This window comes from Coregonus clupeaformis, chromosome 40, assembly GCF_020615455.1.
Source record: "Coregonus clupeaformis isolate EN_2021a chromosome 40, ASM2061545v1, whole genome shotgun sequence".
NCBI classification, from domain to species: Eukaryota; Metazoa; Chordata; class Actinopteri; order Salmoniformes; family Salmonidae; genus Coregonus; species Coregonus clupeaformis.
This window is the reverse complement of record NC_059231.1, coordinates 5,512,808-5,536,866: the sequence shown is the minus strand read 5'-3', so window position 1 is coordinate 5,536,866 and position 24,059 is coordinate 5,512,808. Positions and strand designations below refer to the sequence as shown.

The 24,059-nt window shown below is 45.5% G+C and overlaps 2 protein-coding genes across 4 annotated transcripts in view; both read left to right on the top strand.

The window, feature by feature from the left end:
* Positions 1-11,574, top strand: part of LOC121554831 (R3H domain-containing protein 1-like) — a 50,423-nt gene extending 38,849 nt beyond the window's left edge. Inside the window, 4 exon segments of the mRNA XM_045212059.1 lie at positions 6,287-6,440; positions 6,686-6,783; positions 7,093-7,186; positions 9,138-11,574. Coding sequence (XP_045067994.1) covers positions 6,287-6,440; positions 6,686-6,783; positions 7,093-7,186; positions 9,138-9,241 — 450 coding nt within the window. The 3' untranslated portion in view covers positions 9,242-11,574.
* Positions 11,575-15,649: 4,075 nt separating this feature from the next.
* Positions 15,650-22,837, top strand: LOC121555083 (UBX domain-containing protein 4). Of its 3 annotated transcripts, none has more exons than XM_041868883.2 (13): positions 15,650-15,837; positions 16,435-16,537; positions 16,668-16,696; positions 16,860-16,978; positions 17,097-17,280; positions 19,058-19,196; positions 19,281-19,332; positions 20,793-20,924; positions 21,073-21,206; positions 21,371-21,473; positions 21,600-21,731; positions 22,066-22,292; positions 22,614-22,837. In XM_041868883.2, exons 1-13 carry the CDS (start codon positions 15,756-15,758, stop codon positions 22,750-22,752), a joined length of 1,575 nt encoding a protein of 524 aa, XP_041724817.2. In that variant the 5' UTR covers positions 15,650-15,755; the 3' UTR covers positions 22,753-22,837. The 3 variants fall into 3 exon arrangements, with proteins under 3 accessions (XP_041724817.2, XP_041724816.2, XP_041724818.2); XM_041868882.2 differs by having other exon boundaries at positions 20,781-20,924; XM_041868884.2 differs by lacking the exon at positions 16,668-16,696 and having other exon boundaries at positions 16,885-16,978; positions 20,781-20,924.
* The last annotated feature ends 1,222 nt before the right edge of the window (positions 22,838-24,059 follow it).

Genomic DNA, 24,059 nt, shown 5'->3' with positions numbered 1-24,059 from the left:
CCCTCCTCTATCTAACACTAACCCTCCCCTGTCCTCCTCTCTCTAACACTAACCCTCCTCTATCTAACACTAACCCTCCTCTCTCTAACACTAACCCTCCTCTATCTAACACTAACCCTCCTCTATCTAACACTAACCCTCCTCTATCTAACACTAACCCTCCTCTATCTAACACTAACCCTCCTCTATCTAACACTAACCCTCCTCTATCTAACACTAACCCTCCTCTATCTAACACTAACCCTCCTCTATCTAACACTAACCCTCCTCTATCTAACACTAACCCTCCTCTATCTAACACTAACCCTCCCCTGTCCTCTATCTAACACTAACCCTCCCCTGTCCTCTAACACTAACCCTCCCCTGTCCTCCTCTCTCTAACACTAACCCTCCTCTATCTAACACTAACCCTCCCCTGTCCTCTAACACTAACCCTCCCCTGTCCTCCTCTCTCTAACACTAACCCTCCTCTCTCTAACACTAACCCTCCTCTCTCTAACACTAACCCTCCTCTATCTAACACTAACCCTCCTCTATCTAACACTAACCCTCCTCTATCTAACACTAACCCTCCTCTATCTAACACTAACCCTCCTCTATCTAACACTAACCCTCCTCTATCTAACACTAACCCTCCTCTATCTAACACTAACCCTCCTCTCTCTAACACTAACCCTCCTCTCTCTAACACTAACCCTCCTCTCTCTAACACTAACCCTCCTCTCTCTAACACTAACCCTCCTCTATCTAACACTAACCCTCCTCTATCTAACACTAACCCTCCTCTATCTAACACTAACCCTCCTCTATCTAACACTAACCCTCCTCTCTCTAACACTAACCCTCCCCTGTCCTCTAACACTAACCCTCCCTGTCCTCCTCTCTCTAACACTAACCCTCCTCTATCTAACACTAACCCTCCTCTATCTAACACTAACCCTCCTCTATCTAACACTAACCCTCCTCTATCTAACACTAACCCTCATCTCTCTAACACTAACCTCCTCTCTCTCTAACACTAACCCTCCTCTCTCTAACACTAACCCTCCTCTCTCTAACACTAACCCTCCTCTCTCTAACACTAACCCTCCTCTATCTAACACTAACCCTCCTCTATCTAACACTAACCCTCCTCTATCTAACACTAACCCTCCTCTATCTAACACTAACCCTCCTCTATCTAACACTAACCCTCCTCTATCTAACACTAACCCTCCTCTATCTAACACTAACCCTCCCCTGTCCTCTATCTAAACCTCCCCTGTCCTCTATCTAACACTAACCCTCCCCTGTCCTCTATATAACACTAACCCTCCCATGTCCTCTCTCTAACACTAACCCTCCTCTATCTAACACTAACCCTCCTCTATCTAACACTAACCCTCCTCTATCTAACACTAACCCTCCCCTGTCCTCTATCTAAACCTCCCCTGTCCCCTATCTAACACTAACCCTCCCCTGTCCTCTATCTAAACCTCCCCTGTCCCCTATCTAACACTAACCCTCCCCTGTCCTCATCTCTCTAACACTAACCCTCCCCTGTCCTCTATCTAACACTAACCCTCCCCTGTCCTCTATCTAACACTAACCCTCATCTCTCTAACACTAACCCTCCTCTATCTAACACTAACCCTCCTCTCTCTAACACTAACCCTCCTCTCTCTAACACTAACCCTCCTCTCTCTAACACTAACCCTCCCCTGTCCTCTATCTAACACTAACCCTCCCCTGTCCTCTATATAACACTAACCCTCCCATGTCCTCTATCTAACACTAACCCTCATCTCTCTAACACTAACCCTCCTCTATCTAACACTAACCCTCCCCTGTCCTCTATCTAACACTAACCCTCCCATGTCCTCTATCTAACACTAACCCTCCTCTATCTAACACTAACCCTCCTCTGTCCTCTCTCTAACACTAACCCTCCTCTGTCCTCTATCTAACACTAACCCTCCTCTCTCTAACACTAACCCTCCCATGTCCTCTATCTAACACTAACCCTCTCATGTCCCCTATCTAACACTAACCCTCCCCTGTCCTCTATCTAATACTAACCCTCCTCTCTCTAACACTAACCCTCCCCTGTCCTCTATCTAACACTAACCCTCCTCTATCTAACACTAACCCTCCTCTATCTAACACTAACCCTCCTCTATCTAACACTAACCCTCCTCTATCTAACACTAACCCTCCCCTGTCCTCTAACACTAACCCTCCCCTGTCCTCTAACACTAACCCTTCCCTGTCCTCCTCTATCTAACACTAACCCTCCTCTATCTAACACTAACCCTCCTCTATCTAACACTAACCCTCCTCTATCTAACACTAACCCTCCTCTCTCTAACACTAACCCTCCTCTATCTAACACTAACCCTCCTCTATCTAACACTAACCCTCCTCTATCTAACACTAACCCTCCCATGTCCTCTATCTAACACTAACCCTCTCATGTCCCCTATCTAACACTAACCCTCCCCTGTCCTCTATCTAACACTAACCCTCCTTTATCTAACACTAACCCTCCCATGTCCTCTATCTAACACTAACCCTCCCATGTCCTCTATCTAACACTAACCCTCATCTCTCTAACACTAACCCTCCTCTAACACTAACCCTCCCCTGTCCTCTATCTAACACTAACCCTCCCCTGTCCTCTATCTAACACTAACCCTCCTCTCTCTAACACTAACCCTCCTCTGTCCTCTATCTAACACTAACCCTCCTCTCTCTAACACTAACCCTCCCATGTCCCCTATCTAACACTAACCCTCCCATGTCCTCTATCTAACACTAACCCTCCTCTATCTAACACTAACCCTCCCCTGTCCTCTAACACTAACCCTCCCCTGTCCTCCTCTCTCTAACACTAACCCTCCTCTCTCTAACACTAACCCTCCTCTCTCTAACACTAACCCTCCTCTATCTAACACTAACCCTCCTCTATCTAACACTAACCCTCCTCTCTCTAACACTAACCCTCCTCTATCTAACACTAACCCTCCTCTATCTAACACTAACCCTCCTCTATCTAACACTAACCCTCCTCTATCTAACACTAACCCTCCTCTCTCTAACACTAACCCTCCTCTATCTAACACTAACCCTCCCCTGTCCTCTATCTAACACTAACCCTCCCCTGTCCTCTATCTAACACTAACCCTCATCTCTCTAACACTAACCCTCCTCTATCTAACACTAACCCTCCTCTCTCTAACACTAACCCTCCTCTATCTAACACTAACCCTCCTCTCTCTAACACTAACCCTCCTCTATCTAACACTAACCCTCCCCTGTCCTCTATCTAACACTAACCCTCCCCTGTCCTCTATATAACACTAACCCTCCCATGTCCTCTATCTAACACTAACCCTCATCTCTCTAACACTAACCCTCCTCTATCTAACACTAACCCTCCCCTGTCCTCTATCTAACACTAACCCTCATCTCTCTATCACTAACCCTCCTCTATCTAACACTAACCCTCCCATGTCCTCTATCTAACACTAACCCTCCTCTATCTAACACTAACCCTCCTCTATCTAACACTAACCCTCCTCTGTCCTCTCTCTAACACTAACCCTCCTCTATCTAACACTAACCCTCCTCTGTCCTCTATCTAACACTAACCCTCCTCTATCTAATACTAACCCTCCCATGTCCTCTATCTAACACTAACCCTCCCATGTCCCCTATCTAACACTAACCCTCCCCTGTCTTCTATCTAATACTAACCCTCCTCTCTCTAACACTAACCCTCCCCTGTCCTCTATCTAACACTAACCCTCCTTTATCTAACACTAACCCTCCCATGTCCTCTATCTAACACTAACCCTCCTCTATCTAACACTAACCCTCCCATGTCCTCTATCTAACACTAACCCTCCCATGTCCTCTATCTAATACTAACCCTCCTCTCTCTAACACTAACCCTCCCATGTCCTCTATCTAATACTAACCCTCCTCTCTCTAACACTAACCCTCCCATGTCCCCTATCTAACACTAACCCTCCCCTGTCTTCTATCTAATACTAACCCTCCTCTCTCTAACACTAACCCTCCCCTGTCCTCTATCTAACACTAACCCTCCTTTATCTAACACTAACCCTCCCATGTCCTCTATCTAACACTAACCCTCCTCTATCTAACACTAACCCTCCCATGTCCTCTATCTAACACTAACCCTCCCATGTCCTCTATCTAACACTAACCCTCCTCTATCTAACACTAACCCTCCTCTATCTAACACTAACCCTCCTCTATCTAACACTAACCCTCCCCTGTCCTCTATCTAACACTAACCCTCCTCTCTCTAACACTAACCCTCCCCTGTCCTCTATCTAATACTAACCCTCCTCTCTCTAACACTAACCCTCCCCTGTCCTCTATCTAACACTAACCCTCCTCTCTCTAACACTAACCCTCCCCTGTCCTCTATCTAACACTAACCCTCCCTGTCCTCTATCTAACACTAACCCTCCCCTGTCCTCTATCTAATACTAACCCTCCCATGTCCTCTATCTAATACTAACCCTCCCCTGTCCTCTATCTAACACTAACCCTCCCTGTCCTCTATCTAATACTAACCTCCCTGTCCTCTATCTAATACTAACCTCCATGTCCTCTATCTAACACTCAACCCTCCTCTCTCTAACACTAACCCTCCCCTGTCCTCTATCTAACACTAACCCTCCCCTGTCCTCTATCTAATACTAACCCTCCTCTCTCTAACACTAACCCTCCTATCTCTAACACTAACCCTCCTATCTCTAACACTAACCCTCCCCTGTCCTCTATCTAATACTAACCCTCCTCTCTCTAATACTAACCCTCCCATGTCCTCTCTCTAATACTAACCCTCCCATGTCCTCTATCTAACACTAACCCTCCTCTCTCTAACACTAACCCTCCCCTGTCCTCTATCTAACACTAACCCTCCCCTGTCCTCTATCTAATACTAACCCTCCTCTCTCTAACACTAACCCTCCTATCTCTAACACTAACCCTCCTATCTCTAACACTAACCCTCCCCTGTCCTCTATCTAATACTAACCCTCCTCTCTCTAATACTAACCCTCCCATGTCCTCTATCTAATACTAACCCTCCTCTCTCTAACACTAACCCTCCTATCTCTAACACTAACCCTCCTATCTCTAACACTAACCCTCCCCTGTCCTCTATCTAATACTAACCCTCCTCTATCTAACACTAACCCTCCCATGTCCTCTCTCTAATACTAACCCTCCCTGTCCTCTATCTAATACTAGCCCTCCCATGTCCTCTATCTAACACTAACCCTCCCCTGTCCTCTATCTAACACTAACCCTCATCTCTCTAACACTAACCCTCCTCTATCTAACACTAATCCTCCCATGTCCTCTATCTAACACTAACCCTCCTCTATCTAACACTAAACCTCCCCTGTCCTCTATCTAACACTAACCCTCCCATGTCCTCTATCTAACACTAACACTAACCCTCCCATGTCCTCTATCTAACACTAACCCTCCTCTCTCTAACACTAACCCTCCCATGTCCTCTATCTAACACTTTAAACTTCCCCTGTCCTCTATCTAACACTAACCCTCCTCTATCTAACACTAACCCTCCCATGTCCTCTATCTAACACTAACCCTCCCATGTCCTCTATCTAACACTAACCCTCCTCTATCTAACACTAACCCTCCTCTATCTAACACTAACCCTCCTCTATCTAACACTAACCCTCCTCTATCTAATACTAACCCTCCCCTGTCCTCTATCTAATACTAACCCTCCTCTGTCCTCTATCTAACACTAACCCTCCTCTCTCTAACACTAACCCTCCCCTGTCCTCTATCTAACACTAACCCTCCCCTGTCCTCTATCTAACACTAACCCTCCCCTGTCCTCTATCTAATACTAACCCTCCCATGTCCTCTATCTAACACTAACCCTCCTCTCTCTAACACTAACCCTCCCCTGTCCTCTATCTAACACTAACCCTCCCCTGTCCTCTATCTAATACTAACCCTCCTCTCTCTAACACTAACCCTCCTATCTCTAACACTAACCCTCCTCTCTCTAACACTAACCCTCCCCTGTCCTCTATCTAACACTAACCCTCCTCTCTCTAACACTAAACCTCCCCTGTCCTCTATCTAACACTAACCCTCCCATGTCCTCTATCTAACACTAACCCTCCTCTATCTAACACTAACCCTCCCCTGTCCCCTATCTAACACTAACCCTCCCATGTCCTCTATCTAACACTAACCCTCCCATGTCCTCTATCTGGCCATACAGAGCAGTCCCCAGCTGGGCAGTCCTTCCACCTCCCCCGCCCAGTCGCCAACCCCCTCCCTACCACACCACCTGACCAATGTGAAGAGCATCCGTCCAGGCATCGCCCCCGTACCCATGATGCCGCAGTTCTCCAGACCCTTCGTGCCGGGGCAAGGTGAGGGAGACACCCAGCGTTTCTTTACCCAGTCCTAGGGGAACTTCAACCAGCCATTTCACATATTTAATCTATTCCAATTATATAGGAATATGATATTCCAATGGCTTGCTGATTAGTTGAATAAGGTGTGCTAATACTAAATTCAACAAATATGTGGAACGCTGAGGGTCCCTGAGGAATGGCAAATGGTAACCCTAAAGAAATGGAGACCAATTTAGTGTGTTGTCATCTGTGTTTCCCAGGAGATGCTCGGTACCCATTGCTAGGGCAACCCCTCCAGTACAACCCCCAGATCCGTCCTCCTCTCCTCCACGTTCCCCCCATGGCCCTCAACCATCAGGTGAGTCTACACAAGACACATCATCCACTTCAGTCGACACCACCTATCGTTACAGGAGGAAATATCTGTGGGGGGGATATCTATGTACCATTTTTGAAATGCTTGGCAGCAACATCTTCTCTTTTAGGACTGTGCAAATAAAACAAAAGATCAAGTCAAACACTGATCTCTGGTTCTTTTGTTCCTACTTTCTCTTCCAATGTAATCAATATCAAGCATTTGGATACCTTGAGCTGGAGTCCACACAAAGTAACAGCAGACCACGAGCTGGTAGTCTGAACGTGCTCTTGACCTTCTGTCTGCTCCCAGGTACATATGGGGATGCGTCACAGCGGTGGAGGCGGCAGAGGGAGGAAGCAGCCGAGGAAGGCTCCGTCTACAGATCTCCGTGTAGGTGAACCAGGTAATGGTAGGGAACACCTCTGTCTACAGATCTCCGTGTAGGTGAACCAGGTAATGGTAGGGAACACCTCTGTCTACAGATCTCCGTGTAGGTGAACCAGGTAATGGTAGGGAACACCTCTGTCTACAGATCTCCGTGTAGGTGAACCAGGTAATGGTAGGGAACACCTCTGTCTACAGATCTCTGTGTAGGTGAACCAGGTAATGGTAGGGAACACCTCTGTCTACAGATCTCCGTGTGGTGGACCAGGTAATGGTAGGGAACACCTCTGTCTACAGATCTCCGTGTAGGTGAACCAGGTAATGGTAGGGAACACCTCTGTCCACAGATCTCCGTGTAGGTGAACCAGGTAATGGTAGGGAACACCTCTGTCTACAGATCTCCGTGTAGGTGAACCAGGTAATGGTAGGGAACACCTCTGTCTACAGATCTCCGTGTGGGTGAACCAGGTAATGGTAGGGAACACCTCTGTCTACAGATCTCCGTGTAGGTGAACCAGGTAATGGTAGGGAACACCTCTGTCTACAGATCTCCGTGTAGGTGAACCAGGTAATGGTAGGGAACACCTCTGTCTACAGATCTCCGTGTAGGTGAACCAGGTAATGGTAGGGAACACCTCTGTCTACAGATCTCCGTGTAGGTGAACCAGGTAATGGTAGGGAACACCTCTGTCTACAGATTTCCGTGTAGGTGAACCAGGTAATGGTAGGGAACACCTCTGTCTACAGATCTCCGTGTAGGTGAACCAGGTAATGGTAGGGAACACCTCTGTCTACAGATCTCCGTGTAGGTGAACCAGGTAATGGTAGGGAACACCTCTTGTCTGTTAAGAGGACAGAGATGTGAACCTCCAATCAACAAATAAATACATTAAAATAAAATAAAAATCCATATCTCACTCTTAGATATATCTTAAATATAACATTTATTGATTATATATTTAGTTTTTATTAATGTATTTGATTTCAATTCGCACAGATTTGTACATAGAACAGAACTGATCACAAAGGAAAATCAAATCTAATGTTAGTTGTAACATGCTTCGTAAACAACAGTGAAATGCTTACTTACGGCCCTTCCCAACAATGCAGAGAGAACAATATAGAAACAATTATAACATGATGAATAAATCCACAATGAGTAACGATAACTTGGCTATGAAGTACTAGTACCGAGTCGATGTGCAGGGGTACGAGGTAATTGAGATAGATACAGTGCCTTCGGAAAGTATTCAGACCCCTTGACTTTTTTCACATTTTGTTAGATTACAGCCTTATTCTAAAATTGATTAAATTGTTAGTTTATTTTCTCAATCTACACACAATACCCCATAAAGACAAAGCAAAAACAGTTTTTTAAAATATTTTTGCAAATGTATTAAAAGTAAAAAAACTGAAATATAACATTTACATAAGAATTCAGACCCTTTACTCAGTACTTTATTGAAGCACCTTTGGCAGCAATTACAGCCTTGAGTGTTCTTGGGTATGACGCTACAAGGTTGGCTCACCTGTATTTGGGGAGTTTCTCCCATTCTGCTCTGCAGATCCTCTCAAGCTCTGTCAGGTTGGATGGGGAGCGTCGCTGCACAACTATTTTCTGGTTTCCAGATTTGTTTTCGCTTTGTCATGTAATTGTATACATTTTAGAATAAGGCTGTAACGTAACAAAATATGGGAAAAGGGAAGAATACTTTCCGAATGCATAAAGTGACTAGGCAACAGGATAGATAATAAACAGTAGCAGCAGCGTATGTGATGAGTCAAGAGTTTGTGCAAAGAGGGTCAATGCAGATAGTCTGGGTAGCTATTTGGTTAATTATTTAGTAGTAGTCTTATGGCAAAGGAAGCATAGGGTTAGTCTGTACTACTTTAACTAATTAGGTCATAGGCCTAAGGCTGTCTCCAAGTTGGGGTCTGACAGTTCTCTCTCTCTCCTCTCTCGGAGGCAGTGAGTGGGCGGGTCCTGGAGGTGACTGAGCTGCCGGAGGGGATCAGCCGGACCGAGGCGGACTCTCTGCTGGGTGAGCTCTCCAGAGCCGGGGCCATGGGCTGATGTCTCCCAGAGCACCACTGCCACCGGGACTGGCAGGGCTAATGGTGACCACCACCATGCAAAACCCCCCACCCACACCCACAGTCAAGCCCCTGCCAACACAGCCTCCACCTAAACCATCCTGGCCACGTTCCCCTCCAGATATGCTGTGCAGGGCACCCTCCTCCGCCACAACGGCCCCCCGAGGCTCCATCAGACGTGCCACGGGCAGGTGCTACGGCCGAGGTGACGGCCACAGACATCCCCTGAGAGGGCCAGCTCCCAGTAGAGGGCGCTGTGGACCCCTGGCTTGACCTTTCACCCCTGACCCCTCACCAGCACCGCCAGTCACTTCCTGTTGCCATCACTCCCCCCAGCCCCTCCTTCCCCCCTCCCTCCTCACTCACTAAGTTGTCTTGATGTAAAGGGTTGTTTTCCACTTGATTTGTAGAGACTTGGTTGGGGGGAATGTGTTGTACTTTGTAATGTTCTTACTAGTGGTTTGACGAAAAATAACAAAACGTAACACTGAACTGACGTGAACGAATATCCAAAAACCACGATTATTGAAGTTCCAAATATTAATAACCTGTCTGCTCTCTGTTTTGAGAACATGCCGGAACATATCAAAAGCCTGTATTTTTGTTTTGTTTTATTTGTTCATTTGTTTTATAGTTGAAATCTGGAGTCAGACCCAAAGCTCAGCTCTCTCATTATTACTCCCCCAGCCCAGTTGCAGTGTCTGGCCTGGTTCAGTTTAACTTTTAAAAAAAGCCTCCCCACATCCCCAGGGTAGCTGACTATCGGCCAGCCTGCCACCAACCACTTGCCCCATATTGTGGCCAGTACATGATGAAGTTGCCCTCGGATACAACAATGGGTCTCTAGTTGTGCCTTTCTCTCACGTCTACCACTTTATTCACCAAGAAACACAAAATAAAGACCCCAGTCAGATTCTGTTGTTAAATGAAAAGACCTGCACCTTGTAAATAATTTATATAGTAGCTAAATAATTCAATCAGTTCTCTATTCACAGTGAACGTTCTGTATGTGTGTTGGTCACAGGCAGGCACAGATGAGAGCAGCGACGAAAGGCTTTTGTTTGACACCCCTGGTTTTTAACTTCATTTAAAAAGATTAAAATGACACCGGCATATTTTAGCAATCATCTGCTTGGATGGCCTCATCTCTCTCTCCACCACACTGTCCTTCCTCTCCTCCTTCTACAAGGCCTACAGTGTCAAATCTTTCATTAGGTCTTTTTTAAATTATATACTTCCTGGGTCACTGGAAGAAAAAACACAGTTTGCACATTTATACAACTGAATATATATATATATCATTTTTTTTTTTTCTTTGAGAGAAATTAAAGATAAGCAAACGTGTGGATTCTGAAAGGCTGTTCAATGCTGGTGCAAGTCATTTTTATTTCATTTTGAAACCAATAAATGTTTACACCAAAATATGTGCTTTTTCAGATCACAGGAAGTTCTTTGACATGGATGAGTACTCTGGGTTTCTTTCTATCTCTGTCCATCACCAAACAGCTTTGGATGTCCTCTCATGATGTTTAAACTGACGATTAACATGTATTTTTTTATCAACACTAAGTATAGTCCTACCTCAGATGTCAGTGAAAGCATAGAGAGTGGTTTGTTTTGCAATGGGCGGAAGGTGGGGATGTGGGTTTTATAGTTGGTCTTATCTAATTTGTTTTTTGGTTGGTGCTATTCATCTCAATCCAGGTTTTATAGGGTAATTTGTCTGCTACATTAACCTCCCCACCAACCTCATCTCTTCCAATGCCTCACATCTCTTCCACTGTCATATTTGACTTTCTTTCTAATAACATCAAAGCAATTTACTGCAAGAAAAATCGAACCTGCCCCACATCTCATCTAGCCTGGGGGAGTTAGTGTTGCCAGAAACAGTTTAAAATGGACGGCTTCTGCCGCGTTCAAGACAACTGGGAACTAGGAAAAATTCTGATAGAACTTTTTGAACCGGTCATCCAACTCGGAAATTCAGGAACTCGGGACTCTTTCCAGAGCTCCAACTTTCTGACCTGAAGATCACTGACGTCAGGATTTGACCTCGTATTTTTTCGAGTTCCCAGTTGTCTTGAACACACCATTCATCACTGTCTTATCCGTCAAGTGAAGAAGTCAGTTTGGTGTCCACGGTCGCGTCATTAAGGATCTCCATTCTGATTTTGAGATTATTAACTGATAATTAAACTAACATATAGAGTACCTAGCTCTGTGTTGCAGTCAAGGTTGATGAAATGTCGCTTAAGTAATTGAGGAAATTCTCTCTCAGCAATAAATTACCCTTGGGTTGTTTTGTTATGATTATCATTTTTTTTTATCATAGTCTTGTTATATTCCCCCCCATGGGCCCTGTCTAGCACAAGGGGGTGGTATTAAGCATATTTATGCGTTGTCAGGTTTTAAGCAGCAAATGTAATATTTTTAATGAATCTTGCTCTATAATTTATCGACACCGAAGACCATGGAGGTTTGATGGTAAGTACTAAACCAATTGAATAAACAAAGTTGCACTCACTATCACCCCCACTATAATCCTAGAAATGCATAAATCATGGAACGAAAGCTGCCACACAAGGGAGACCCATACAGAAAATAAGTATATGGCAGTGTATGTACAGAGCCTTCAGGAAGTATTCGTACACCCATTTTGTGGTACAGCCTGACTTTAAAATGGATTAAATATATTTTTTTAGCTCACCCATCTACACACAATAATGACAAAGTGAAAACATGTTTTTAGAAATGTTTGTGAATGTATTGAAATTGAAATACAGTAATATCTCATTTACATAAGTATTCACACCCCTGAGTCAATACTTTGTAGAAGCACCTTTGACGGCGATTACAGCTGTGAGTCTTTTTGGGTAACTTATTTAGGCTTGCCATAACAAACGGGTTGAATACTTACTGACTCAAGACATTTCAGCTTTCCATTTTTAATGAATTTGTAAAACTTTCTAAAAACATAATTCCACTTTGTCATTATGGGGTATTGTGTGTAGGCCAGTGACATAAAATCTCAATTTAATCTATTATAAATTCAGGCTGTAACACAACAAAATGTGTAAGAAGTAAATCGGTGTGAATACTTTCTGAAGGCACTGTAAATTACTTATAAGGATATATGCTTATATACAGTACCAGTCAAAAGTTTGGACACCTACTAATTCCAGGGTTTTTCTTTATTTGTACTATTTTCTACATTTCAGAATAATAGTGAAGACATCAAAACAATGAAATAACACATGGAATCATGTAGCAACCAAAAAAGTGGTAAACAAATCAAAATATATTTGAGATTCTTCAAATAGCCACCCTTTGCCTTTATGACAGCTTTGCACACTCTTGGCATTCTCTCAATCAGCTTCACCTGGAATGCTTTTCCAACAGTCTTGAAGGAGTTCCCACATATGCTGAACACTTGTTGGCTGCTTTTCCTTCACTCTGCAGTCCAACTCATCCCAAACCATCTCAATTGGGTTGAGGTTGGGTGATTGTGGAGGCCAGGTCATCTGATGCAGCACTCCATCACTCTCCTTGGTCAAATATCCCTTACACAGCCTGGAGGTGTGTTTTGGGTCATTGTCTTGTTGAAAAACAAATGATAGTCCCACAAAAGTGCAAACCAGATGATGGAATATCGCTGCAGAATGCTGTGGTAGCCATGCTGGTTAAGTGTGCCTTGAATTCTAAATAAATGGAACCAAAAATCTCCAATTTGGGCTCCAGACCAAAGGACACATTTCCACCGGTCTAATGTCCGTTGCTCATGTTTCTTGGCCCAAGCAAGTCTCTTCTTATTATTGGTGTCCTTTAGTAGTGGTTTCTTTGCAGCAATTTGACCATGAAGGCCTGATTCACACAGTCTCCTCTGAACAGTTGATGTTGAGATGTGTCTGTTACTTGAACTCTGTGAAGCATTTATTTGGGCTGCAATTTCTGAGGCTGGTAACTCTAATGAACTTGTCATTACTTTAAGACATGAACGTCAGTCAATCAAGAAAGTTTCTTCAAGTGCAGTCGCAAAAACCATCAAGCGCTATGATGAAACTGGCTCTCATGGGGACTGCCACAGGAAAAAAAGACCCAGAGTTACCTCTGCTGCAGAGTATATTATTATAATTTTTTAGCTAAAAATGTAGGGCTCAAAACAGGTAGTGCTCTGCCCCACCTGCCCTGAATGACAGGTCGCCAGTGTTATGGCAGTAGGCAGATTACGCAATAGTCATGTAAACACCTTACTCTGTTTATCTTAATCAGCATAATGTCAAAATCGAAGTAAGCATATGCCGATTAAAACACGGTTTTCTGAGCAATCTTTAGAATTATTAGGACATATAAATGCCTCAATCGGCATTCCAGCTGTGTATTTGATCTGCGCATGTGCTAGCACCAGCTGAGCAAATAAGCTTCCCAAAAATTAAATGGTTGCTGTGGTAGAACGTTTATTTTGATTGGCGATTTTCTGCATTTATCATAGTCCCATCAGGTAGCATGATTTCAGATGTGTCCATGTAAACAGGATTATTAGGGAACTCATTCTTCTGGCAAAGCATGGAATCTAATTAGCATAATAGATAATCCCCATCAAAATCCGTCTGCCGTGGCACACCGGTTGGTTCCCAAACTGTGGGGCACGCTCCCTAAGGGGGGCGTGGGGGTCTTTTTAAAGGACCTCAGTCCGGCTTTAAACTTACTCTTGAAAGTTGTAATAATAGAATGCATATTTAGGTTTTTTGGCCCATAGATATTGTTGTAATTTTTTTGTCACTCAAATATCACATTAATACACTTTAAACATGGCAAAATGTATAGAATTGCAAGAACATTTGCTTTAAAACTGCAAAATGTTCTTTGCACCCCATGACAAAATGTGTAGAATTGCAGGAAATAAGCTTTAAACCTGCACAATTCTCTCCACCAACAAGAGGGGTGTGAACAGTTTGTGTCATGAACAGTGGGAGGGGAGGAGGGCCCTGAGTGAAAAAGTTTAGTAACCCCTGCTCTAGATGGTTAAGTCCAAAGAGTTCAATCTAGGTTTCATCAGACCAGAGAATCTTGTTTCTCATGGTCTGAGTCCTTTAGGTGCCTTTTGGCAAACTCCAAGCGGGCTGTCCTGCCTTTTACTGAGGAGTGGCTTCCGTCTGGCCACTCTACCTTAAAGGACTGATTGGTGGAGTGCTGCAGAGATGGTTGTCCTTCTGGAAGGTTCTCCCATCTCCACAGAGGAACGCTGGAGCTCTCTGAGTGACCATCGTGTTCTTGGTCACCTCCCTGACCATGGCCCTTCTCCTCCGATTGCTCAGTTTGGCCGGGCAGCCAGCTCTAGAAAGAGTCTTGGTGGTTCCAAACTATTTCTATTTAAGAATGATGGAGGCCACTGTGCTCTTGGCGACCTTCAATGCTGCAGAAATGTTTTGGTACCCTTCCCCAGATCTGTGCCTAGATACAATCCTGTCTCTGAGCTCTACAGACAATTAATTTGACCTCATGGCTTGGTTTTTGCTCTGACATGCACTGTCAACTGTGGGACCTTATATAGACAGGTGTGTGCCTTTATAAATCTTGTCCAATCAATTGAGATTACCACAGGTGGACTCCAATCAAGTTGTAAAAACATCTCAAGGCTGATCAATGGAAACAGGATGCAGGTGAGCTTAATTTCAAGTCTCATAGCAAAGGGTCTGATTACTTATGGAAAGTACTTATGTGTTTTTTATTTTTAATACATTTGCAAAAATGTCTAAATAGCTGTTTTCGCTTTGTCATTATGGGGTATTGTGTGTAGATTGATGAGGATTTTTAATCATTTAATCCATTTTAGAATAAGGCTGTAGCGTAACAAAATGTGGAAAAAGTCAAGGGGTCTGAATATTTTCCGAATGCACTGTATCGCTCTCGGGGCTCTAGTTAGATTATTTCCCCTCACTCTAATAGTACTCCTATGTAAAAAGCACTGGGATGTTTGACATGCTAAGATAGACGTGGCTATTTGCCTTGTGAAATAAAAATACTTCCATAAAGGGCAAGAATACAAATAGTACAAAGTATTTCAACCCTTGAGGCTGTAGATTATATTTTAATGTGGCATTACAAAGTAATGTAGTGGAGGCTGATCTATTAGCACGTTAATCAAATGCAATGTTCTAGTTCTCATAGCGTAATAAATCTCTGTGTTGAGTTTGCTGAGCTACCACACCCGTTGGTTTTTAAGAGGGCCTCGTTAATCACATTCACAACTCTTTCTAGTGATCTGCACCAAATATTTCATCAGTACCACATTGCCATCTGCTGTACATTCGGTGACATAATTGTGTGGACTACAAGTCCCATAAGCAAGCATTCGTGGCTATGGACTACAACACCCATCATGCTCGTTTAGTTCCGTGATGAGATTGAACGTTCTAGCACAGTTTCTAATACTTTCAGAATAGAAACAGCTGGACAGCATTACAAAACAGAAAAAGCCAACACATTTTATTAAAATGCTTTGGTTTGATGGCTCTATTCCAGCAGCCATCATCTCCGCCAAACAACAGAACTCCATCTTCGTCGTTGTAATAACAGGTATTGTTTTGTAGATTACAGTAGCTAGCCAGCGCAGATTTGCTTGCTAGCAAACCAGTTGAGTTGAATGATTCGCTAGCTAGAAAACTGTGCTCAGCTCGGGAGAGCAAACGAGCTCTGTCATTGTCAGTAAGCAAGCTAGCTATGAATATCAACAATATGAAACGCAAACTGTCGATGTAACGTTAGCCAACGGGTCGAAAGGAAAAGGAACGACAGCTGTCAAATCTCAGCTAACTAACGTTAACTAATCATTAGTCAACTGGGTTCCACGGGGATGCAATGAACTAGTTTTTATAATAAAAAAGCGTTGTTAAAAATGTCCTGTATCCAGCCTAACTAATGCGATTTAGCTAGCTAGTTAACTGTTAGCGAACTGGTTAGTTCTAGCCGTTTATGACAACTGAACTGGCTAGCTTGCTGACCCGTTTGTTTACATCAGAAACATAGGTAGCGTGTTTCTCGTCATTATTCACCGTCCGTTCCTTGCCTAATATTAAGTAAAACCAGCGACTGTCACCACCAACAGACTTGTCTTGTGGGCAGTGCGAGTGATGCAAATTATTCACCACTTTTGACATTCTTGCCCTCTACCAGGCGACGATGAGGTGTCAGCACAAATGATGTCCAGTTGGGATGACGACAGAGTGTCGGAGGCCTCCCATAACTGCTGTGTTGCAATCAAGGCAGATGCCAATAGGTAGCCTATAATGCAATCCTACACTAGTGTGGATATGACACACACGCCTTCCTTACATTATTTTCAAATGACAATAGTAATACTAACATAAATGTGATGTCTTATGTTTCATATTTTTATTTTCTTCCAGCGAGACATGCACTCAGTTCTCCCAAATCTGTATCCTTCCTCTCCAAAGGGTTTTTATTACCCCTATAGTTAGACTGTTGTGTTTCTGATCCCTCAGTCTTTATTTTGTGTAGAAGATGTTGCATATTATAATCCCTTTATTATTATGTTGTTGTTGTTGTGCACGTTGGTTTGCCCTTAACTCCCCCTGAAGACCCAGTGGTGTGCATCCCATCCAGTTTCTTTATTGGAGAGAATGGAATCCCCCTGGAAGTTGTTGCCGGGAGTGTCTCTGCAGAGGAACTCATGAAAAGAATCGACAAAGTCAAACAGGTAGGATAGCCAATGCAAAACAGAAAATACTTAAACAATAACAGTACATGGTCTCCAAGAGCACTGAGATGTAAGGCAGAAGGTGTCACACTGAATATGCATCTCTTGTGCCATAAAGATGCATGCCCAGCAGATAGCAGGTGAGGGAGCGGAAGCAGGGGCCCCCATGGAGGCTTGCCACCCAGCTGTGGTAGCCTCAGAGCCAGCCCCAGCACAGCCCCCCTCACCCCCACTGGAGCTCCAGCCCAGCCACACACCACCAGCAGACACAGACAGTGCAGCAGTGCCAGTAACATCTAAAGGTGTGTTTGTGTGTGAGACCACCGTGGATGGAATGCTGATGAATGATAGTTGACCACAGTAGTTTTGCTGCATAACAATGCAACAAAATACAAGCAGTTGCGCTATACAGAAATGCTGTTCTGTGTGTTACTAGATACACTACATGACTAAAAGTATGTGGACAGCTGCTCATCGAACATCTCATTCCAAAATCATGGGCATTAATATGGAGTTGGTCCCCCCTTTGCTGCTATAACAGCATCCACTCTTCTGGGAAGGCTTTCTGCTAGTTGGAACATTGCTGCGGGGACTTGCTTCCATTCAGCCACAAGCATTATTGAGGTCGGGCACTGATGTTGGGCGATTAGGCCTGGCTCGCAGTCAGCGTTCCAATTCATCCCAAAGGTGTTCAGTGGGGTTGAGGTCAGGGCTCTGTGCAGGCCAGTCAAGTTCTTCCACACAGATCTCAACAAACAATTTCTGTATGGACTTCGCTTTGTGCAGGGAACATTGTCATTCTGAAACAGGAAAGGGCCTTCCCCAAACTGTTGCCAGAAAGTTGGAAGCACAGAATCGTTAAGAATGTCATTGTATGCTGTAGCATTAAGATTCCCCTTCACTGGAACTAAGGGGCCTAGCCCGAACCATGAACAACAGCCCCAGACCATTATTCCTCATCCACCAAACTTTACAGTTGGCACTATGCATTGGGGCAGGAAGCGTTCTCCTGGCATCCGCCAAACCCAGATTCATCTGTCGGACTGCCAGATGGTGAAGCATGATTCATCACTGCAGAGAGCGCATTTCCACTGCTCCAGAGTCCAATGGCGGCGAGCTTTACACCACTCCAGCCGACATTTGGCATTGCGCATGGTGATCTTAGGCTTTTGTTCGGCTACTCGGCCATGGAAACCCATTTCATTAAGCTTCTGATGAACAGTTGTGCTGACATTGCTTCCAGAGGCAGTTTGGAACTCGGTAGTGAGTGTTGCAACCGAGGACAGACGATTTTTACGCGCTTCAGCACTCGGCGGTCCCGTTCTGTGAGCTTGTGTGGTCTACCACTTCGTGGCTGAGCCGTTGTTGCTCCTAGACGTTTCCACTTCACAATAACAGCACTTACAGTTGACCGGGACAGCTCTAGCAGGGCAGACATTTGATGAACTGACTTGTTGGAAAGGTGGCCTTCTATGATGGTGCCACGTTGAAAGTCACTGAGCTCTTCAATAAGGCCATTCTACTGCCAATGTTTGTCTATGGAGATTGCTTGGCGGTGTGCTCAATTTTTTACACCTGTTAGCAACGGGTGTGGCTGAAATAGCCGAATCCACTAATTTGAAGGGGTGTCCACATACTTTTGTATATAGTGTATGTGTCCTGTTGAAATGAACAACTGTGTGGATTTAAATAGAGACACTGTCATGATTGCTGTTAATTGATACACTTGGTGTTTCTCATAATGCATACTTCAGTGGTCCGAGCACGGGAGGGTCGGAGTATGGATCCAAATCAAAGTATGCGAAACGGAGCATGGAGGGCACTTCTCGAATGCGTATTCCGTTTGTACATATTTTGAAGTATGCATCAATGCAAGCTTCAATTGAAAGTATGCACAGAAATATGACACGACCGCGTAAAAAAATGATGCATTCTCCACACTCTCGTCCTCACAAGAACATACTTAAGAGAACGTCATCGGAGAATGCACGCGGAGCATGAGAGTGGAGCACGGTAGTGTGCATATTGAGAAACACCCACTGATAATGATTGCTGTAATCCGCTTGTGGTTCTACTCAGAATCCCTGTCCAGGCCAGCAGAAGAAGGCGGAGCATCAGCCTCAGTGGTCGTCACCCCCGGGGAGGACAGGAGCGCATCATCAGATGACGCATCAACCAGCTCTCAGCCTGACGAGGGCCTTGATGCCAAGGTGGAGAGGTAGGAACGACACACAACGGAGGAGCAGGGATGGAGGGTTGAAACATGCTTTATCTTCTGAAACTGAAACCTTCCCTTGTGTAGGTTAACAAAGAAACTGGAGGGAAGACGTGAGCAGAAAAAGAAAGAGGAGGAGGTGAAGAACACCTCCCCTACGGACACCTTGTTGGTGTCCCATACTGTCACCTCCCATATTGACACCTCCCATACTGTCACCTCCCATATTGACACCTCCCATATTGACACCTCCCATACTGTCACCTCCCATACTGACACCTCGTTGGTGTCCCATACTGTCACCTCCCATACTGTCACCTCCCATATTGACACCTCCCATATTGACACCTCCCATACTGTCACCTCCCATACTGACACCTCGTTGGTGTCCCATACTGTCACCTCCCATACTGACACCTCCCATACTGACACCTCATTGGTGTCCCATACTGTCACCTCCCATACTGTCACCTCCCATACTGACACCTCGTTGGTGTCCCATACTGTCACCTCCCATACTGTCACCTCCCATACTGACACCTCGTTGGTGTCCCACACTGTCACCTCCCACACTGTCACCTCCCATACTGTCACCTCCCATACTGACACCTCGTTGGTGTCCCATACTGTCACCTCCCATACTGACACCTCCCATACTGTCACCTCCCATACTGACATCTCGTTAGTGTCCCATACTGACACCTCCCCTACGGACACCTTGTTAGTGTCCCATACTGACACCTCCCATACTGTCACCTCCCATACTGACACCTCCCCTACGGACACCTCGTTAGTGTCCCATACTGTCACCTCCCATACTGTCACCTCCCATACTGACACCTCGTTGGTGTCCCATACTGTCACCTCCCATACTGACACCTCGTTGGTGTCCCATACTGTCACCTCCCATACTGTCACCTCCCATACTGACACCTCGTTGGTGTCCCATACTGTCACCTCCCATACTGACACCTCGTTGGTGTCCCATACTGACACCTCCCCTACGGACACCTCCCCTACGGACACCTCGTTAGTGTCCCATACTGACACCTCCCATACTGTCACCTCCCATACTGTCACCTCCCATACTGACACCTCGTTGGTGTCCCATACTATCACCTCCCATACTGTCACCTCCCATACTGTCACCTCCCATACTGACACCTCGTTGGTGTCCCATACTGTCACCTCCCATACTGACACCTCCCATACTGACATCTCCCATACTGTCACCTCCCATACTGACATCTCGTTGGTGTCCCATATTGACACCTCCCATACTGACAACTCCCATACTGTCACCTCCCATACTGACACCTCGTTGGTGTCCCATATTGACACCTCCCATACTGACACCTCCCATACTGACATCTCGTTGGTGTCCCATACTGTCACCTCCCATACTGACACCTCGTTGGTGTCCCATATTGACACCTCCCATACTGTCACCTCCCATACTGTCACCTCCCATACTGACACCTCCCATACTGACATCTCGTTGGTGTCCCATGCTGACACCTCCCATAGTATGGCCAGCCTATTGATACTTGTGTGCGCCTGTATCTATTTCTGTGTGATGATGGTCAGGGTGAAATAAAGAAGGAGAAGGAGATGCTGGACTTCAAGAGGAGGACGGAGGATGAGAAGACCAAATGCATTATGGATGAGAGGAGCAGGGAGAAGGCTGAGGAGAAGGCTGCCAGGGAGCGTGTCAAAGCACAGATCGCCCTGGTAAACAAACGCATCACACTCTCACCCCTCAGCTTCAAAACCCACCAGACTTTGAACTAAAATAATAATAATCACTTTTTGGGCCTCTGTTTGTTGTGGTGGTGCAGAAGGAGTATAGTGGCTGGCTGATGCCATTTTGTCCCCACAGGACCGTGCTGACAGAGCTGCCCGCTATGCCAATAACCAGGAGGAGGTGGAGGCAGCCCGGCTGGCAGCACTGCAGGCCAGACAGGCAGAGGCAGAGGCCAAGAAGGAGAACACACACGGCCACGGGGAGAGGAGGTATGGGGCTACTCTACAGGCACAGGAGAAAATTGAGATTCAGAAGGAGGTTTTAAAGAAGTCACTTTTTTTTTTACACCCCAGTAAGTTCTATGTTGTATGTCACCACTAATATAATCATAGCTTGACATAATTAAACGTTGTGTGTTGTTATTGTCCTCCAGCGCCATAGCAAGAATACAGTTCCGTCTTCCAGATGGTTCTCTCTTCTCCAGCCGGTTCCCCTCAGAGGCCAGACTGAAGGAGGCTCGGCAGTTCGCTGTCAATGTAACATACTTTTTCCAACTCAAGTTAGACAAGTGAATATTAAGAACGTTCGTTCTCTTTGGTGGGATATGATATTAAATATCATAATGCTGGCTGTCACTAAAGAGTTTGTATTTCTCCTTTCAGGAAGTGGGAAATCGGTACGGCAACTTCTCACTGGCGACTATGTTCCCTCGCAGGGAGTTTACGGCTGATGACCTGGACAAAACTCTACTGGAGTTGGAGCTGTCTCCCAGTGCCTCCATAGTCCTGCGGCCTGTGAGTGACTTTGCTGCTTCCCTCTGGAAACCTCCGCTAATATTAATGACAACTGGTATCTAGCGGCCATAGATACATCCCCCATTTTCGACTTTGTCATTTGTGAATTCACAACAAGACAGTGTCCTAGTATCACTGAACAGTTATATTTAGTCCTCGTACAAGTATGTATGGTTGACTTTATGTAAGGTTTAGGTTTCTTTGTGTACATTGGTTTATCTAGTTTCCCATGTTTGTTTTAGGGAATTTTAGCTTGTTTTCCCTGTCTTTTTTGCTGGTTCTCCCTAGTAACACTGAGTATAATGTGTTTTATTCCCTTCCTAACCGCTTCCAGCAAACGGGACGGCCCAATAACACGGTGGTGCAGTCGTCCTCTGGAGGCGGTATCTGGGCTGTGCTGGGCACCATCCTCTACCCCCTGCTGGCTGTGTGGAGGTTCCTGAGCGGCTTCCTCTTCACCAGCCCCCCCACCCCCGGAGCAGCAGGCCCCAGAGGCCCAGCCCAACAGCCCAACACCAACTCAGCCTCTGGTTCCTCCTCCTCATCTGCTGAACCAAAGAGGTGAGGCCCCATCCAGCAGGCTCTCCTATGTTTAGGAGTAGTTGAGATTGTTGTGATGGTACATTATGGTTTGGAGTTCAGGTGACAAGACTTTGCCCGATTGTTACAATGTACAATTACATTGTAATTGAATGGTTAGGCTGGTCAACTGGTCCAGGTTAATCGTTGTCAGGGGTCATAACAGACACGTGCATTGTTGTTGTAGCCAGAGTGCAAATAATTCTGAGAATGAATCTAGGGGTTTGATTGAATAGTGTGGTTCTGTAAGATTGGGTGTTCTAAAGCCTAATTGGTGTTTCACATCCATTTTCACTTTCTCAGAGAAACCCTTCGCAAACGCACACTGGAGAAGCAACCAGTAGACTTCAAACGAGACGGCAAAATCCACAGGCTACGGAATCACCAGGACAGTGAGGATGAAAATAACACTTGGAACGGCAACTCTACCCAGCAGATGTAGTGCAATAAAACTGTCTCTCCCGCTCTCTCCCCCTCCCGCTCTCTCCCCCTCCCTCTCCCCTTCTCTCTCGCTCTCTCCCCCTCCCCTCGCTCTCTCCCCCTCCTCCTCTCTCTCCCCCTCCCCTTCTCTTTTCCCCTTCTCTCTCCCCCTCCCCTCTCTCCCCTTCTCTCTCCCTCCCCTCCCCCTTCTCTCTCCCCCTTCCTCTCCCCTTCTCTCTCCTCCCCTCGCTCTCTCCCCCTCTCCTCTCCTCGCTCTCTCCCCCTCTCCTCGCTCTCTCCCCCTCCCCCTTCCTCTCCCCTTCTCTCTCCCCCTTCTCTTTCCCCCTTCTCTCTCCCCCTCTCTTCCTCCCTCCCTCCCTCTCTCTTCCTCCCTCCCTCCCTCCCTCCCTCTCTCCCCCTCCCCTTCTCTCTAACCCTCTCCCCCTCATCGCTCTCTCTCTCTCCCCCTCCCCAACCCTCTCTCTCTCCCGCTCTCTCTCCCCCTCACCGCTCTCTCTCTCTCCCCCTCCCCTTCTCTCTAACCCTCTCTTTCTCTCCCCGCTCTCTCTCTCCCCCTCCCCGCTGTCTCTGACCTGGTGAGCGTCGGTCAGTCTAAAGGAGGATAATGCTGATATTAGGGCTGATGTTTGTTTTATGTTTCTCTTGTCCAAGCCTGTACTCTGCTCCTCCCCTGCATGGGTAGATGTAATCAAGTTTACCTCTGACCATTGGACTTGAACAGAGAAGACCCCCTTTGTGTTGAAACTGTTACTTGATTCATTCAGCCTCTTACAGAATATAACCAGTATCCTGACATGTCTACTGTATGATGAAGGGTTGAGACAGAGGTGTTGATGGCCTTGTCTAAATGAGAACTTTAGTGTTTTATTTAAGTCAATAACCCAGATGACAAAGCACTGTTTAATGATGTATGATATGAGGGCTCTTGTCTGGTGTGTGCAGCAGTGTTTAACCAAGGCCGTGGCCCCTTGGTATAGACTGCCTCCCTCGGCAGTAGAATGTGTTGTTTCTACTACTAGTTGAACATGGGAAACCACTGTACTGCTCTCATTTAACTACGGGAATGTTTTTCAATAAACAAGCATTTGGCTGGCTCTATAATTGTGTTAAAAATCAAGCCTTGCCGTAATATATATATATTTTTGCAATGTCATCTAATGAGCTGTGAATAACATCAGTGACTCAGATGGTACAGTGAAACAATCAGATCTTTATTGGTTCAGATGTGCAAAATACACTTGTACTTGATTCTTTATAAAATGGTAATGATGACCTACAGGTAGGTGTGTGTGTGTGTGTGTGTGTGTG

What these genes read in the sequence shown, in the direction of transcription:
- LOC121555083 (XM_041868882.2), top strand. Translation starts at nt 15,756, where the DNA reads ATGCTTTGGTTTGATGGCTCTATTCCAGCAGCCATCATCTCCGCCAAA. An exon ending in CACTCAGTTCTCCCAAATCT is followed by an intron (nt 16,697 to 16,859) that starts GTATCCTTCCTC and finishes CTCCCCCTGAAG; the next exon opens with ACCCAGTGGTGTGCATCCCA. An exon ending in TCATCTGCTGAACCAAAGAG is followed by an intron (nt 22,293 to 22,613) that starts GTGAGGCCCCAT and finishes TCACTTTCTCAG; the next exon opens with AGAAACCCTTCGCAAACGCA.